General features: G+C 41.7%; 1 protein-coding gene across 3 annotated transcripts in view; it reads left to right on the top strand.

The window, feature by feature from the left end:
- Positions 1–422: 422 nt before the first annotated feature.
- Positions 423–17849, top strand: part of LOC112838788 (contactin-associated protein-like 3) — a 204326-nt gene continuing 186899 nt past the window's right edge. For all 3 annotated transcript variants that reach the window (XM_073878174.1, XM_073878175.1, XM_073878173.1), the window contains exon 1: positions 423–584. In XM_073878174.1, coding sequence (XP_073734275.1) covers positions 500–584 — 85 coding nt within the window. In that variant the 5' untranslated portion in view covers positions 423–499. The remainder of the gene's footprint in view (positions 585–17849) is intronic.

The raw sequence follows: 17849 nt of genomic DNA, 5'->3' as shown, positions 1-17849 counted from the left end.
CACACACACACACACACACACACACACACACACACACACACACACACCCCCCCCAAACCAAAAACCACAAAAGACACTTCTCCTGGCGTCAGTGCTAATGCTCAGTGCCTTGCGGATGCTCCAGCATCATCGCGTCGATGGCGCTAGCCACCTCAGACTGCGGTTCGTTGAACCGCGCGCCGTCGGGAGTGGGAGACCCGCAGATGAAGGCTCCCGGAGGCGCGGCGACCCCCGCTCTCCCCGCGGGGCGCGCAGGTAGCAGGCCGGTCGCGGTCCGGGCGCACTTCCGCCCGCCGCCGCCAGGGGCGCCCGGGGCTGCGCGAGCCCGCAGCGCGGGCGCAGGGAGGGCGGGGGTGGGTGTGGCCGCAGGTGGGGCTCCCGCCCGCCCGCCGCGCGGGTCCGCAGAGCGCGGAGGAGGCAGCGCGACCCCGGCCGGGAGCGAGCGGCTAGGCCCGCGCGGAGCCGCAGCCGGACGCCTCGGGTCCTGGGGCGGGGGACCATGGACCCTGCCGCGGGAGCCTTCCTCGGGATGCTTTTTCTTTTGTCTGCTCGGCCCTGGAGCCCAGTAGTGGCAGGGAATACTTGTGAGTACAGCACATCTTTTAAAACTTGCATTGACAACTTAGAATTTGTGTTTTTATTAGTAACGAATATTTGCCGAAGGGAATCGCTGGCGTGTTTTTTTGAAAATAAGGCATTAAAAAAAAACCACATCCCCAAGTATCAGCGCCAAGATAGGACGGTTTATCATGCTTTTTCCTCCTGCCAAGTCTGAAATACAGCAAAACCTGTATTTGACTTTTTGTCTGTGAGCTGAATCTTCATTGAGAAAGCTCAAGTTCTAGTAAAGCCTAAAAATCAGCATGAGAATACGGAGACGCGGAGAGTCCAGCGAGAGAATAGCTTCCGATGAAGGGAGGCCAGCAGGCCGGCTGTGGTCATTTATCTCCTTCTGGTGTAAATGCGTTCTGTAGGAACCGTGTCAGTGGGAAGCGGTGGGTCCCGCATTAGCGCACGCGTTTGCAGTGGGCGCTCTGCGGAATCCGGGGCTGCAGCGCAGCCCACCCTGCCCTGGACGGTCCCCGCGACTCCGGAGAGCCGGACCCCTCACGCGGTAGAGGGAAAGCAGCCTGCCCTCCGGGCTGATTTTATGTCCATGCTTTGCATGTTGTGATGTGTGTGCTTCTGATTTTGTAGGTTCACCGGGGCTACATACATTAGCCTCTGGGTGCTGGGCTAGCTCGCGCTGAGTCCGATCTTAAAGATGCTATTAGCTGCGTGGACTCAGCCCACCTGAGTCTGAACATCAGAAAAAGTTTTCAGAGTGTTGTTCAGATTGAAATCTCCGTCTGGGGCTTTTCTTTCCTTGAGGGGTTTTAAGAAAGTCCCCCTTGTCCTCTCTCCCTGCCCCATTCCCTTTAAGGAAAAAAAAAAATTAAAAAAAAAATCAGGTGTAGGGCTTAGGACAAGCTAGTGTGTGTTTCAAGAAAGGGCTAGCAGGCTTGTTCAGAAACTGACCTTACTGTTGGGTATCCAGATTTGCCTCTTGGGGGGTCCAACTCTGCCCTCACTGGGAAGTTTGCTAAAGTGAAAAAGCATTACACATAAAGTCACTCTCCCACTCATTCATCCATGGATGCTGCAGGGCTGTGATGATTTAGTGGTGTCATCATCTAGTATCAGCTCATTTAATGCCATATTGGGTATGAGTCACTGCCAAAAATGAGCCTTAATCTCCGTTAAGCAAATACTGCCCTGTGTTTCAGACACAATTTTAATTTAGCTTGGTGCGACAACCGCTCTGAATTAATTAAAATGGGCATTTACATAAAATCAAATCCTTAGATTCTGCAACAGAGCGCTTGTCATTTTGCTAAGAAATTAAAAATGACCACTACTAAATGATTTGTTGATACTAATAAGTTGTAGAATGATTCAACGTACTACTCTGAGGTACCATTAAAAAGTCACTGGAGGTCACTCCTACTTAAAGGAAACGTGGCTTCAAAAATCCTTCCCACGAGAGAAAGCAGAGTGCCCTGTTGCCTTTCTCGTCTCCTTAGTTGTGATTACAGCATATTGCCAAGATCAGTTGTTTTGGTATTTATTTATTTTCAGTTAGTATTTTACTCCCTGAAATCCACGGAGGTATCGGGTTCTTTCACGCTGAACATCCTTCTTAGGAGTCACATGCTCTGGGATGCGCCACGTCTGAATATCCGTGCAGATACCAACGTCTGAAACCGGCTGTGTCTCCAAGCTCAGTCCCTCTGGGTCTCTGGCTGACTCTCCAGATGCTGATGCTAGTTTTCGCTTTTCATTCTCTGTTTGTTTAGGTGTATTTAGTACTCTTGCAAAAAGTTCAATACATTAAAGAACCTATGTACATTTGCATTGCTGAGGACATTTTAAATACTAAAGTTAAAGTCCTTGATCAGATCACCACAAAGATGACACTCTTCAAGTGTCGAGTATATATTTAAATGACTTTGCAGATTTAAAGATTCATAGAGACCACACAGATTGCCTTTGATAATTTCTCAGTAAATCTCATCTGGCCGCATCATTTGTAACAGTAGAAGTAAATGGTGAATGAATCTCATGTCTAGATTAGCTAGTTTGACCAATTCAGTGTTTCTTTAACTCCTGCAGATTTGGGAAGTGTGTGTTATATGTGCGTACGAGCAAGGTACATCAACATGTATTTGCAATCTGTTATTACTAAGTCAGGGTAGAAGGGTCTTTTTTGTTCTGCCCCATCATTCGAGAAATTCTAGAGGAGTTTGCCAGCAGTGTGGGATTTAAGGTACAAACAAGAAATCACGAACATCAATATTGCTCAAGATTTTTGTTGTATATCCTCCTACTCCCCCCCCCGTTTTAGTGTTTTCAAAACTCAAATAATCCTTTCAGGCAGGACTTTAAAATGAACAAAAATGAAATATTCTTGAGCACTAAGAAGAAATTAATGAGAGTTGTGTATGAGTAAAAAAAGACAAAGATCTCCCCAGACGGACCCAAAGACATAGTTACTCTCCTTAGAGCAGGTTCTCAGTAGTAAATTGGTCAGCCAGGGGTCAGCCCCAGGGGAGGTTCCAGCCTAAGAGGTCCTCTGAAGGAACAGGACTTGCTCGAAAGATTTGACATCTCAGACATCACACATGTGCGATACGAATCTTTTTAATCAGTGGGAAATTTTATATCAGGAAGATGATACACAGGAGGGAAATGTTTCTTAATGGCCGTGACCGTGAGCTTGTTTTGTTGCTCTTTATTCTCTGTCTTTCTGAAGATAAAACAAGTTGCGTTCTCCAAAATATGGCTTAGGACCTGATATTTTTTTAAAAACGTGAACACCTCCCTGGTCTGCCTTCTAGAACTGTCTGTCCTGAGTCAAGAAGAGAGTGTTCTAATATGGATCTGTCCTCTTAAATAACTCAAGAGGGAAGTTAGAATATAGATTCCAAGTTAAAGCCCTGCTTTCTGGAAGTTGTTATGTAGGCTGTTGTTGGCTCCTTTACTTCCTAACAAGAGCCACAAATGGAAGAAGGTGATAGCTCTTCACTTTAGAATTATTCTCGTGAATCCACGATTCCTTTATGAATTCCAAGACCCTTTGGGAGGAAGAAGAGACATAACCTGCGTCTGAAAATGTCAACATTTTGATGGTGTATTTAATGTAAACCTGTTTCCAGGATTGTGCATCACTCTGAGGGGTAATGTGTACCCCCTCCCCACTTGGGAACAACACAATTGACAGTTCATTCACAGCTGCATTATTGTCCCCATGTAAGTGAAATATAAGCTATAGCTGATAGTTGCTGCCCCCTTTCCATCTCTACCGAAAAAGGACCAAAGCGTATGTTAGAAATTTCAGGCATTGGTGGTGATTATTTGATATGAATGATGACATTTTTGCAAATCCAGGGATTCAGTTTAGTGAGCACGACTGACGTGTTTTCACTTTGTTAAAACTCAATACTTGTGATTTTCCCTAGAAGCTTCCTTGTGATTCCTTCCTGTCAAAAGTGCCCTTCTCATTGCAAGAAAGAAAGATATATTTCTGGCCCACTGCAGGTGAGGTACACACTTTGAATTGCTGTTCTAGGAGTGAGCATCTGAACTTGTTTTTATATATTGGCACCTGCCTTTTTCCCCAGTAAATCCTACATACATAGGAGAGATCTGACCATGACTGGGCGTGTGGACCAAGCCCATTTTGCTGGCCGCCATGGGAAACCAGCGCATGATCTTCATGGACTACATACGGCTTGACCTAAGCAATAAACATGCTAGCATCTCAGTTGGAAGATTTGTACCAGAGTTGCACCCTTCCTTCATTGGAACCTTGGCTTCTTCATGTGCTAAAGCCTTACTGTATCTTCTGTGATGAAAGTGCATTCATATAATCCTGTAATAGAAATATCATACAGTGTTATCCTTTTAAAATATAAATAACAGGCACAGTTTGACAGAATAGTGAGGCTCTTGTAGTCTATGAATCATCCTAACCTGGTAATATGATTAGCCTTAATAATTTGGACTAAAAAATATGCATGCAGAGCTTAGTAACTGGACATGATGCTATAATTGCTAAGAAGTATAAAATCACAAGCATTTATTTTTTTTAGAGAGAGTGCATGGGAACACGTGTGGGAGGGGCAGAGGGAGAGGCGAAGAATCTTAAGCAGACTCCCCACTCAGCACAGAGCCCCACGTGGGGCTCGATCCCATGACCCTGGGATCATGACCTCAGCCAAAATCAAGAGTTGGATTCTTAACTGACTGCGCCACCCGGGCACCCCACGAGCATTTATTTAAGTAAATGTATTTGTCATCTGTCTCTTCTCGAGAGTTTTGTTTTTCATGAGTCTTGTTATTTCAGTGGACATGGATTCTTGTAATTAAGTTAAGTGTCATTAAAATTCTTTATTGCTAACTGAGCGTACTCAGTCTCCAGTAATGTCATGAGTGAAGAGGCTCTATATCGTCGGTAAAGAAATTTCACCTTGACTAATGTGGACTAAAGTCCTTCCAGTATTTTCACTGGTTCAGGCTTTTCTTTGCCTCAGTAGGCCTGCTTTGTGTTTGTCTGGAGTGAGCCCAGTCTTCAGAGTTCATCAGCCTGGGGCAGGAAGGGAGCCTGTCAGAGGATGTGCCCAAGGAGCAGGTGAATAGGGGGTTCCATTCCTGATGCACTGAAATGTGTTGGGGAAAATGAGCACAGGAAAATGGATAGGGGTTTTAGCAAGCAGTGGAGCTCAGAACTTTTGGAATGAACCTTCGACAAACCCGTATTTAGAGTATTTGAATACAGTTCCCAGAAATACTGAGGTGGTGAGGATGCTTTTGGAAACACAGAGAAAACAAATAAAAAAACTTACAAACTCCATGGTGACTCTCAACATGGAGTGATGGGCAAGAACCGAGCCAGCTTATACAATTTTGGGAGACTCTTTAAGCAAAAACAAACAAAATGCCCTGAGGATATGTCATCAGTGACCCTCCCACATCTGGAAGGATGTTTTGTGGAGAGGACTGGAGGTCATGAAAATCTGCTTTTTTGTGTTGATTTGGGGAAAAAAAAAAAACCCAGATCATTCAAAAGTAGTTCATAAAGGACCTATTCACTAATAGAAACATCTCAATGAACTGAGCAAATTTTTTTTTTAAATTTTTTATTGTTATGTTAATCACCATATATTACATCATTAGTTTTTGGTGCAGTGTTCCATGATTCATTGTTTGTTCATAACACCCAGTGCTCCATGCAGAACGTGCCCTCCTCAATACCCATCACCAGGCTAACCCATCCCCCTACCCCCCTCCCCTCTAGAACCCTCAGTTTGTTTTTCAGAGCCCATCATCTCTCATGGTTCGTCTCCCCCTCTGACATACTCCCCTTTTCTTCCTCTCCTGTTATCTTCTTCTTTTTCTTTTTTCTTAAAATATGTTGCGTTATTTGTTTCAGAAGTACAGATCTGTGATTCAACAGTCTTGCACAATTCACAGCGCTGAACTGAGCAAATTTTAATTTGAATTTTCTCCCTTAAATCAAAATTGGACTTTGAATGTAAAAGTATAAAATAGTTCAAACAATTTGGAAGTAATAGATCCAAGGACCTCTCCCCATTAACTTTTTAGAGCCTTGAAAGGCTTAGCTTCAACATACAAAATTCTTCAGAGTAACTTCTGCAGGGTGCCCACCCCCACCTGCCACCCCACTCTGGGGTTATTGCTTTAGGCATGGGTTGCTTGGTGTTGAATAACTTTTAAAAAACTGAATTATTTATGTCAGCCTATTTCTGAAAGGCATTAGACCAAATGTAATATGTTCCATCAAAATAGACATACTTGTTATTCCTCGTTTGAATTCTGTGGCTTAGGATCACAGGCTTTAAAGATGTCTTTTATCATGTGTTAAGAAAAATTACACACAACTTGTAAATACTGCAAAAAGAGAGTATGACCGCATGATCTTTTTACCATTAGGCAGGGCATTGTTCAATAGGCCCACATGATTGTTTAATTATTCAGAATAATGCACCCATGGCTGACTTGGTCATTTACCGTTTGATCAGAGCTTAGACATTAAGATGTTACAAGTTAAATTGATTTTTTTTTCAGGTACAAATGTTAACTACAAAGCTTTTATTGCCCTGTAGCACAGTTGTAGGACAAAAAAATGGTGCAATGTATTTTATCTGGGCAGTGCCTTTTATTACTCTGTAGTACTCTGGATAAGATACTCATGGAGGGTGTGTTAGTTATAGCTAACTTGGGGAGGGACACATGAAAAAGTTTGCTTTTTGAACTGGCAAATGCAATTATTTTTGGATGTGTTAATTCAGGGAATATGATAAACAGTGTAAATTTATGTCTTCCTGAGTTTTATTGAGATGTGGCTTTTACATACTCTATCACTTGTGGTTACATCAGCTAATTTCACGGTTGTTGCCCCGGGAGAAGGAATTTCTAGGCCATGTGTTCATTGGGCCACTGGGAGACAGGGGCTGGCCCACCTTGTTTGGAATCTGTAGGGGTTCAGTATCCTTGGGCAGCCCCTTGAGTGCTGTGGCTGAGACCCAGTGTCCCACATGCTCCTGCCACTGTCATCCCCTTGCTTGGGGTGTTCAAGACCCAGTGGAAGATTTCTCTAGAGCTTGTGAGCCAGCAGGCAAATTGCAAGCTTGGATGACAGCAGGAGTGACCTGTTCCCTCGAGACATTAAATTAGGCACTGCCTGCAGGACTCACGGTTCTAATGAGTTTTTTATTTTAACATACATAAATCCCCAGGCAACCAGAGAGCTTGATAAAGTTAAGCTGAGCACACTGTTTCTGGGAGTGGTGAATTGGCAGCAGGGGTGTGAGAATGACCACAGCGTGCATGGGCTGGTGTGTCCCCGGGAGGTGGGTGGGTAGAGAGGGCTGCGGAAGGGACTGGGAACCACCGTTGATCGTTAGGAGCCAGGCACGTGGTGGATTAGGTGGCAATCCCGTTATGCGGAATCGAGTTGGTTATTATTAACTGTTGTGGAAGGTGGATATTCTCCAGTTGGGATTGCTGAGCATGTGAGTGATTAAGAAGTCCGACAGGCACCCCGTCCCAGGGGAAAGTATTGCCTTCCCCGGCCAAGGTGCTGTTGCAGGTGTTGGTGTGCAGCCGTCCCGAACCCGCCGCCCCCAATCCCATCGTCCTCCCCGGGACGTGTGTACTAAGGATGGCGGGTAGCGTTTTGATTTACAGGCCAGTAGATATACTAAAAAGAGCCCAATTAGCATTAGAAAATAATGTAATGATTTGATGCGGCTCAAAGAAAGTCATTGTGATCAAAACTTCTATTATGGAAGAAAATATTTAAAGAACCAGGATCTATTTTCGTGTCTCAGGTCTGGCAGACTTAAGAAAAATAATACGTGTCTATAGACATCTGTTCAAATATTTGGAGATTATCAAGATTAAGGATTTATTATGTACCTTTACTTTTGTTGTGCTTTTGATGATTAAAACTTGCAAATAAGAGCACTGCGACACTAAGAGTATTACAACATGAAAAGAAAAATAAATAGCTGTGTGCTGTCATCAAGTGAGCTGCTGCATGTCTGTGAGTCTTAAGCTTCCTTACAATGTTGTGTTGATTCATAGAAGTTCTGATAAGAAACCCCGTGATCTTGACCTTCCAAAGCACATCCCTTTTTTTTTTTTTTAAGATTTTATTCATTTATTTAATAGAGTGAGAGAGGGAACACAAGCAGGGTGAGGGGCAGAGGGAGAAGCAGGCTTCCTGCCGAGCAGGGGGCCCGATGCGGGGCTCGATCCCAGGACCCTGGGATCATGACCTGAGCCGAAGGCAGTCGCTTAACCGACTGAGCCACCCAGGCGCCCCTAAAGCACATCCTTTTGTATGATGTGGATGTGCAGGCATTGCTAAGAGTTAAAAAAAATTGGAGGACTCCAGGAAGGCGTGTTGATAGTTTAAGGTGTATTTCAGAGTTTAAAGGAGCAATCACCAAATTACTCTAAGCTTTCTTTTTTTCTTTTTTAACATTTATTTATTTGGGAGAGAGACAGAGTGTGCGGACGAGTGGGGGGAGTGAGAGAGGGAGAGAGAATCTGAAGCCGACTCCACGCTCAGCGTGATCTTATAACCCCGACATCATGACCTGAGCCAAAACCAACAGTCGGTCACTTAACCGACTGAGACACGCAGGTGCCCCTACTCTAAGCTTTCTTAAAGTCTAAGGAAAACCCCTAAATTTTTTTTTTTTTTGCAGACGTAGAACACAGTAGAGTTGACAGATATCAGAGTCAGTTCCCTGCTAGGCAAAGTCAAATGATCTATTCTAAATTATAGCGCAAGTCTACGAAAACACAGTGTTGGTTTTCTAGATCATAAGAATAAAATTGTCATCCTAAGAATTTACTACTTTGTCATGATGAGCTACTGCTCTATTTTAGTAAACCTGAAAACCTGATCTTTGAGAAATTTACATCCCTACCGATGATTGATTTTACTCTCTCCTTGTTAAGCAATGGGATTCATTTGCTGGAGGACAGGTTCCATATTTGCCTAGAAAAAAGATCCTTTCCCTTGTGAGTATTGTTGCAAGGTGAGGCAGGAGGGAGTGGGAGGCTAGTGTGCTCTTTAACACGAAAAAGACATCTATGTCATTAATCGTGGACCCATTCTCCAGGGAGGAGGTTGGGCAGCCCCCCTGTGTCCCCGGCACCCTCATCTCCAGAGCCTCCATGAGCATCTTCCTCTTCTGTTGTCTTGGATGGACAGCGAGGCTGTATGGCCGCCTGGGTTGACTTGCGTGAACTGGGCTGGCCAGAGAGGTGTCCTTCGTCCTCCACTGCTGCCCGTGGGGTCAGGACTGAGTGCGAGGGGGCAGTGTCGCCTGCACAAGAACACTTCTCAGGACTCAGTGGTTGCTTGATTTTGTGTGTAGACTAATAAGAAATGGAGATGTCAGGATTAGGGTATTGGCAAGCATATTTCAGTTCCACGTGGCAGAAAACCCCATCAAATGGACTTACACCAAGAAGGGAATTGTCGGCGCACATCATTTCATTTTGGGCAAGGTTGGAGCCAATTGGTGAGGCTGTGCCGGGAGGCTTGGCCTCTCTCCCTCTTTCAGTGCCGGCTTCCCATGCTGGCCTGATGCTCTAGCAGCATTCCGTTTGGCACATCCATGACCAAGGTCAAGCTGCCCAGCAACACTGCTCAAGAGAATGCTTTCCCTAGTTGGGACTTTGAAGCAGTGATCACTTACTTACTTATTCATTCCCTTGTTCCAAGCTCCAAGAAAGCAGGGATCTCTTGAGGAGACAGGGGGTAGTTCTGAGAGACAGTGGGCTCTCAAGTAAGTAAAAAGGTGAATGATTCACTTTCCCGAAACATCCAGCCAAATCCCCAGATCTGACTCATGTTGTCTCTGCTGTGTTGTGTGGCCATTCTTATCGGGGGACTGTTAACAGGAGGGTGGCCTTCTGATCGACCCGAGGTGGAGCCAGGAAGAGATTGCAACTCGGTCCTTGACCAGGTGCTTTGCCTGCATCATCCTGACAAGAAAGCAAAATGCACCATCCATTTAGGTAATTAGTTTAACATCTATTATGAAAGCACCAGCTTTCAGGCTCTTATCTGCTTTCATATAACAGATGGTTGGTTACGTGTATGCCTCCTTCATTAGATTTTAAAGTTCCTGCAAACAGAATCGCAGTTATTTGTCCCTACAGCTCTGCTGATGGCCCTCAGTAAGTATTTACCAAGAAAAGAAGAAATTAATATATTAAAAATACGCTGTTTTGAAAGTATACAGAAGAAATGGAGCATCCTCATGTGTGTTTTATAATCATTTTGCAGGTAGCCTAATAAAAAATTAATTTTTACATGAGCATCCCTGAGCTCACCATTTGTCCATGGAAAGATCCACTGGCTGATTTTGAGTGTTTCCTTTTGTTTCGGTTGCAAAATGCATGACATAATTTCTGGCCTGAGGCTTTGATAAGCCTGGTGCGTATAATAAAAGCTACTGGGGATCCCGAGGGAGTGCTGAAAAGGCCAGGTGTCAGGGGCACTACCCAGGACTGATGAGCAGGAACGGTGTCAGGGGCGCTACCCAGGACCGATGAGCAGGAACGAGGAGGCCTCTGGGCAGGGGCCATTAGATGGGATGTCTGTTTCTAGGGAGATCCTAGATCAAGCCCGAGCCGGGCTCCATATTCAGGCTCTGAAATAGAGGTGCCCGGCAGCAGTGTGTAACTAGAGGTCTCCAGAAGCCTGGTTCGTCCACTAGATACTTGCAGCAGTGTGTCATCCAAGTGGGAAAGGTTGGCTGCACAAAGGGCAGAAGACAGGCAGGTGGACAGATGGCCATTGCACCTCTGCATGGGTGTCCAGTGCCAGGAGGCTGAGTTGATTGGAGCCACAGCTGTTTCTGGTGTGGCAGCCATGGACTCTGTGTCTAGGAACCTGCCACACCAAGAGCAAGCTCCCTTTGTGGTCTCAGACTTGACACCCCTGGTCTGGGCTGGGGGATTTTCTGAGTCAACAAAACCTGTTATTATTATTGAAAATTTTTATGACTAGCTAGCTCAAGGGCATGACGACCTCTAAAGAGTATCTCTATTTTCAAATGAAGATTGCTTCTAATTTTTTTTTAAAGATTTTATTTATTTATTTGACAGAGAGAGACACAGTGAGAGAGGGAACACAAGCAGGGAGAGTGGGAGAGGGAGAAGCAGGCTTCCCACGGAGCAGGGAGCCCGATGCGGGGCTCGATCCCAGGACCCTAGGATCCTGACCTAAGCCAAAGGCAGATGCTTCACTGTCTGAGCCACCCAGGCGCCCCAAGATTGTTCCTAATCTTATTTTCAGAATGACATAGTGGGGGCACTGTGGAGGTATATAAGTGAGGACGATTCCAGCAATGTTCTTTCAAATAGCATAAAACAAAAATTCAACAAATGTACTAAAGTCGTGGACCACACTTTCAGATAGACGAGAGGGGGAGGTTAATTGACGTGTAGTTGGCACACATGTAACTTTAGATGTCCAGCATAGTGATTGGATGGTGATTGGATAACTCTCTACTTTATGCTATGCTTACAAGAAGTGTGGCTACCATCTGTCACCATACAACCCAACTACAATACCATTGACTACTCCCTAGGCTATACCTTTCATCCCATGACTTATTTATTCTGGAACTGGAAGACTGTACCTCCCTTCACCCATTTTGCCCATCCCCTCTGGCAACCACCAATTTGTTCTTTGTATTCATGGGTCTTTTCTGCCTTTGTTCATTTCGTTTTTAGATTCCACCTATAAATGAAATAATAGTATTTGTCTTTTCTGTCTGACTTATTTCACTTAGCATAATACCTTCTAGGTTCATCCATATTGTCACAAATGGCAAAATCTCATTCTTTTTTATGGTTGAGTAATATTCCATTGTGTGTGTGTGTGTGTGTGTATACATAATACATATATACACACATGTACCACATCTTCTTTATCCATTCATCTACTGATGGACAGTAGGGTTGCTTCCATATTTTGGCTGTTGTAAATAATGCTGCAATAAACATGAGGGGTACATATATCTTTTTGAATTAGTGTTTTAATTTTCTTTGAGTAAATATCCAGTAATGGGATTACTGAATCATATGGTATTTCTATTTTTAATTTTTTAAGATTTATTTATTTTAGAGAAAGAGAGAAAGAGAACACGAATGGGGGGAGAGGCAGAGGGAGAGAATCTTTAAGCAGACTGACATGGGGCTCCATCTCAAGACCCATGAGATCACAACCTGAGCTGAAACTGAGTCAGACGCTTAACCAACTGAGCCACCCAGGCACCCCTATTTTTAATTTTTTTGAGGAACCCCTGTACTGTTTTCATAGCGGATGCACCAATTTTACATTCCCACAAGCAGTGCATGAGGGTTCTTTTTCTCCATATCCTCACCAAAACTTGTTATTTCTTCTCTTTTTGAGTTCACCCATTCTGATAGGTGTGAGGTGATATTTCACTGGGGTTTTGATTTGCATTTCCCCGATGGTTAGTGATGTTGAGCCTCATTTCATGTGTCTGTTGGCCATCTGTATGTCTTCTTTGGAGAAACGTCTATTCAGGTCTCCTGCACATTTTAATCAGATTATTTATTTATTTAGTGTTGAGTTGTATAAATTCTTTATATATTTTGGATATTAAGCCCTTATCAGGTATTTGCATATATTCTCTTTCATTCAGTAAGTTGCCTTTTCATTTTGTTGATGGTTTCCTTCATTGTGCAAAGGCTTTTTATTTTGGTGTAGTCTCAACTGTTTTATTTTTGCTTTTATTTCCCTTGACTCAGGAGACATACCTAGAAAAATGTTGCTAAGTTCGATATCCAAGATTACTGCCTATGTTCTCTTCTAGGAGTTTTATGGTTTCAAGTCTCACATTTAGGTCTTTAATTAATTTTGAGTTTATTTTTGTGTATGGTGTGAAAAAGTGGTCCAGTTTCATTCTTTTGCATGTAGTTGTCCAGATTTCTCAACATCAAATATTGAAGAGACTCTTTTCCCCCTTGTATATTCTTGCCTCCTTTGTGGTAGATTAACTGACCATAATCATAGATTTATTTCTGGGCTCTCTGTTCTGTTGATTTACATGTCTGTCTTTGTGCCAGTACAATGCTGTTTTGATTACTACAGCTTTGTAGTGTATTTTGAAATGGACTGTTATACCTCCAGCTTTTTTCTTCTCTTTCAAGATTGCTTTGGTTATTTAGAGTTCTAGTTCTGTGAAAAATGCTATTGGCATTTTGATTGGAATTGCACTGAATTGGTAGACTTTTTTGAGTATATGACATTTTAACAATATTAATTTTTCCAATCAATGAGCATGGGATATCTTTCTATTTTTTGTGTCATCTTCAATTTCATTCATTAGTGTTTTATAGTTTTCAGAGTACAGATCTTTCACCTCCTTCGTTAAGTTTATTTCTTGGTATTTTATTCTTTTTGGTACAATTGAAAATGGAATTACTTTCTTAATTTCTCTTCTACTTTGTTATTTGTGTATAGAAATGTAACAGATTTTTGTATATGAATTTTGTATCCTGGAACTTTATTGAATTAATTTATTAGTTCTAATGTTTTTTTTAATAGAGTCTTTAGGGCTTTCTATCTATTGTATCATGCCATCTACAAATAGTGGCAGTTTTACTTTTCCTTTGCCAATTTGGATGCCTTTTATTTTTTTTCCTTGTCTGATTGCTATGGCTAGCACTTCCAGTACTATGTTGAATAAAAGTGGTGAGAGTGGACATCTCTGTTTTATTTCTGATCTTAGTAGAAAAACTCAGTTTTTCACAATTGAGTATGATGTTAACTGGGGGTTTTTCAAGTATGCCCTTATTATGTTGAGGTATGTTCTCTCTAAACCCACTTCGTTGAGAGTTTTTATCATGAATAGATGTTGAATTTTGTCAAGTGCTTTTTCTGCATCTGTTGAGGTGATCATATAATTAGGGGTGGGGTAATTTTGATAGGAATGCTTGGATGGGAATTCTGCTTCTATAAGTTAATGTCCATTGTGTGACCTTGGGTAATTTACTTATTCTCTCTGTATCTCAGTTTATGCATCTCTAAAAAATATAAGTAATAGTAGTCACCTACCTCCTAGAGCTGCTGGAAAGATTGCATTAATTAATGTATGTAAATATTGCCTGGAACATAGCAAATCCTGAGTAAAATTTAGCCACTATTATTGCTCCTGTAGACCTCAAGTATAAAATCAGAAATGTGACTTTAGTCCGTGATCCTGGGTAGAATAATGACATAAGCAATATTTTAAGGAAAAACATTTGTCCTGGGTATTTCCTTTATCCAAAATATTATCACTATGATGGAAGATTAAGATAATATTACCTAATAAGAATATTAAAAACAAGACTATGGTACAGAATCAGAAGCTTGTACAGTACATCGGTTAAGTTTTGGCTTTCTGTAATATCATACCTCTGTAAATAATAAAGTTCCTTAGATTTTGCCCTTTGGATTAACTTGTTAATCTTTAACGTCTTTCAATTTTATATGTTTTTCCATTGGTCAAGAAGGATTCCCCAGATCAAGATAACATGCCCCTGAAACTGACCCTACTTTTATCTGGCTATTTTTTTCTGAAGTCTTCTAGGATACATAGTATCTGGCCATCAACACAGGTTGTTCAGCCTTTATGATTGTTAAATGAGTGTTAGTCTCCAAGCCAAACATATTTGCATAGACATTGGGATGCAGGCTCAATTAAAATGGATATGAAGACACCTGTGTGGCTCCTTAGAGAGGGAGCATTACTGCTTGATTCTGAAAGATTAGGTTTACCGCTCTCTCTTCAATTTGTCCCTGGTGCCTTTTCAATTATTCCAGCACTGACTTGTTCAAACCCTCCATATTTCTGGAATGTATGTTCTGTAATTGTCTCCGTGGTTTCCTTGTCACCAGCTTACATGTTCCTAATCCAGTTTATCCTACTGCCAGAGTCATATTTCTAAAGATGATCTTACTTTCCTTGGTAAAACTTTCATGTATTTTCTCATATCTCTCTCTCACACACACACTCTCTCTCTCACAGACACACACACTCTCTCTCACACACACACTCTCTCTCTCACAGACACTCTCACACACATTCTCTCTCACACATACTCTCACACACACACACTCTCTCACATTCTCTCACACACTCACACACTCTCACATTCTCTCACACACTCACACACTCTCTCACACACACACTCTCTCTTTCACACACACACACACACACACTCTCTCTCTCTCTCTCTCTCTCTCTCTCTCTCTCTCCTTGAAAGGTCCCTTCTCTTCATTCACCGCTTTCATCCCCTCTGTTAACTGACCCTGAACTACAGCCACCTCACTGCACCAGCATTCTCACCAGGACTTTCATCCCCTCCCTCTGCCTCCGGTTCTGTCTCCTCATGTCTTGTTTTCCTGTTGAATGTGTTTTGCTTCTGCAATCATCTAGGCCCATGGGTCCACGTCCCAGAAACACATGCTCACAATAAAAATAAAAATATAAATATAAAGCACATAGAAGAAACAAAGTGCCATGAGGGAGAATCAGAAGAAATAAGAAACTGCACAATCAGATAAAAATAAATGTAGATATTGAGATCAATTTAGAATGTACAATTTGTTGTATATGTATAAGGAAATAAAAGATGGGGAGAATGGAAAGGATAACAGATGATCAAAATGGTCAAGAAGAATTGAAAAGGAACAGTGTTGAAATGAAATTCTTTATCACTGAGGTAAAGAATTCAGTGGCTGCTGACATCTAGTCTGCCACATTCAGTGGCAGATTAGACACAGGTGGAGAGAGACTTAGCAAATTAGAAGACAGTGGTGGAATGAATAACCAGCATGTTCCATAGGGAGACAGAGAGGTGGGAAATGTGAAAACCAGGCCAAAGGGCAGGGAGTAGATTGCAGCAAGATCTCTGTGTCTGATAGGAGTTCTGGGAGGAGGAGGTGTGGAAAGAAGAAATACTTAAGAGGTAATCTATAGAAATTACCCAGAATGGAAAAGTCACCAATCTTTAGATTCAGGAAGCCCCTCAAATCCCTAGTAATACAAAAAAAAAGAAATTCCCACCCACAGCAACACATTATGTTGGAACTGTTGAACACCAGAATCAAGAGAAGCTGATGAGAGTGGCCTGAGATAGGAATAACAAACAAACAATAAAAGCAGAGTCATGAACTCTTGAGTTTGTGAGATGGAATAACTTAACATAACATAATAAAATAAAATTAAAAAAAAGAATTGTAGACTTGTTGCTTTATGGTTCAAGAATGAAGGTGAGATAAAGTTATTCATAGAAAAAATAAAATCCAAGAGTATTAAAGCCCAACAAACCTTCACTAAAAAATGTGGATGGAGAAGTTTAGCAAGAAAGGAAATGATTACAGATGGCAGTATGAGAGATAAGAATCTGGTAGCTAGTGTGCAAATCTGATCACACATTTAAGCAACAGCAAAGTTATATGTACAACATCAGTGTGCAGTTGGTGGAATGAAAAGAAGGAAGACAAGATAAATCTATGTGAGCAATGGAAAATAAACATGGAAAGGGATGATCAGACGTAAAGCATTTTACAATCTTTGCATTATTCTGTGGAGAGAAATAAATCTGTTTAACTGTAGGCTTTGTTAAACTGTTAACCAAAATGCAGTGTAAAATTTTAAGGAGGCCTACAAGAAGAATAGTAATAGGAAATATACATTCCAAACGAATAGAATAAAAAAATGGACTAGGTGGGGGACAGATTTCAGTCTATTCAAAAGAAAGCAAGAAGAGAAGGGAAGAAAAAAAAAGTTTTGGATAAAATAGACAAATAAGTACATAAAATAAAATATAATGAAGTGATAAGGATATGGAGATATGAATAAATTATTTCCAGGTTTTATTTTTATGGGTATAGATTATATTGGACAATATTATTCAGGCTTTCAACTATATATAGAATATTTACATTTTTACTTGACCAAAAAACCAGTTTTAATAAATTTCAAAGAATTATCAACATAAAAATAAAAGAAAATTTCTCACAACTGAAAAGGAATAATGTATTTCCATTACAGGAGCTCATGTTGTGCTGAGTTAAATGGAGCACAATTGTCAAATGAAAATTGTGGAAATGGGAAAAACAGGGAAACATGGTCCCAGTTTTGGTCACCAAAGATGATGATATAAGCTAATTTGCTATAATGAAATGAGCTTGTTTGCCTTTATTGGAGCAGTAAGATCAGAAGCAAAAGGAAAAGCAGAAATAAATACAAATTTTGGGGGCGCCTGGGTGGCTCAGTCGTTAAGCATCTGCCTTCGGCTCAGGTCATGATCCCAGGGTCCTGGGATGGAGCCCCGCGTCGGGCTCCCTGCTCTGCAGAAAGCCTGCTTCTCCCTCTCCCACTCGCCTTGCTTGTGTTCTGTCTCTCGATGTCTCTCCCTCTGTCAAATAAATAAATAAAATCTTAAAAAAGATAGAAATTTACAGTCATGAGTGGGGAGAATGACAAGGGAGAGTAAGCTCTTGCTAATATTCTTTGGGAAATAAGTAAAATTTTGCTCGAGGCATTGTTCAAAAATTGAGAGTAACCGTTGTGTTAAAAATAGAAGGATAATCAGCAGAAAATGAATTAAATGTGATATTTTGCATGCTGTTCATCATGAAATTTTTTTCCCCTTTAGGAAAAAATCATGTTTTCTGTTTCATGTTTTAATATGACTGTATGTTGATTGATTTGTCTCTCATCAGATATTGAGAG

Source organism: Callorhinus ursinus, unplaced genomic scaffold (genome assembly GCF_003265705.2).
Source record: "Callorhinus ursinus isolate GAN/ISIS: 27379988/994484 unplaced genomic scaffold, GSC_fseal_2.0 scaffold28, whole genome shotgun sequence".
In the NCBI taxonomy this organism is placed as follows: Eukaryota; Metazoa; Chordata; class Mammalia; order Carnivora; family Otariidae; genus Callorhinus; species Callorhinus ursinus.
Note: the sequence above shows the minus strand (reverse complement) of the source record. Positions and strands in the feature narration are given on the sequence as shown.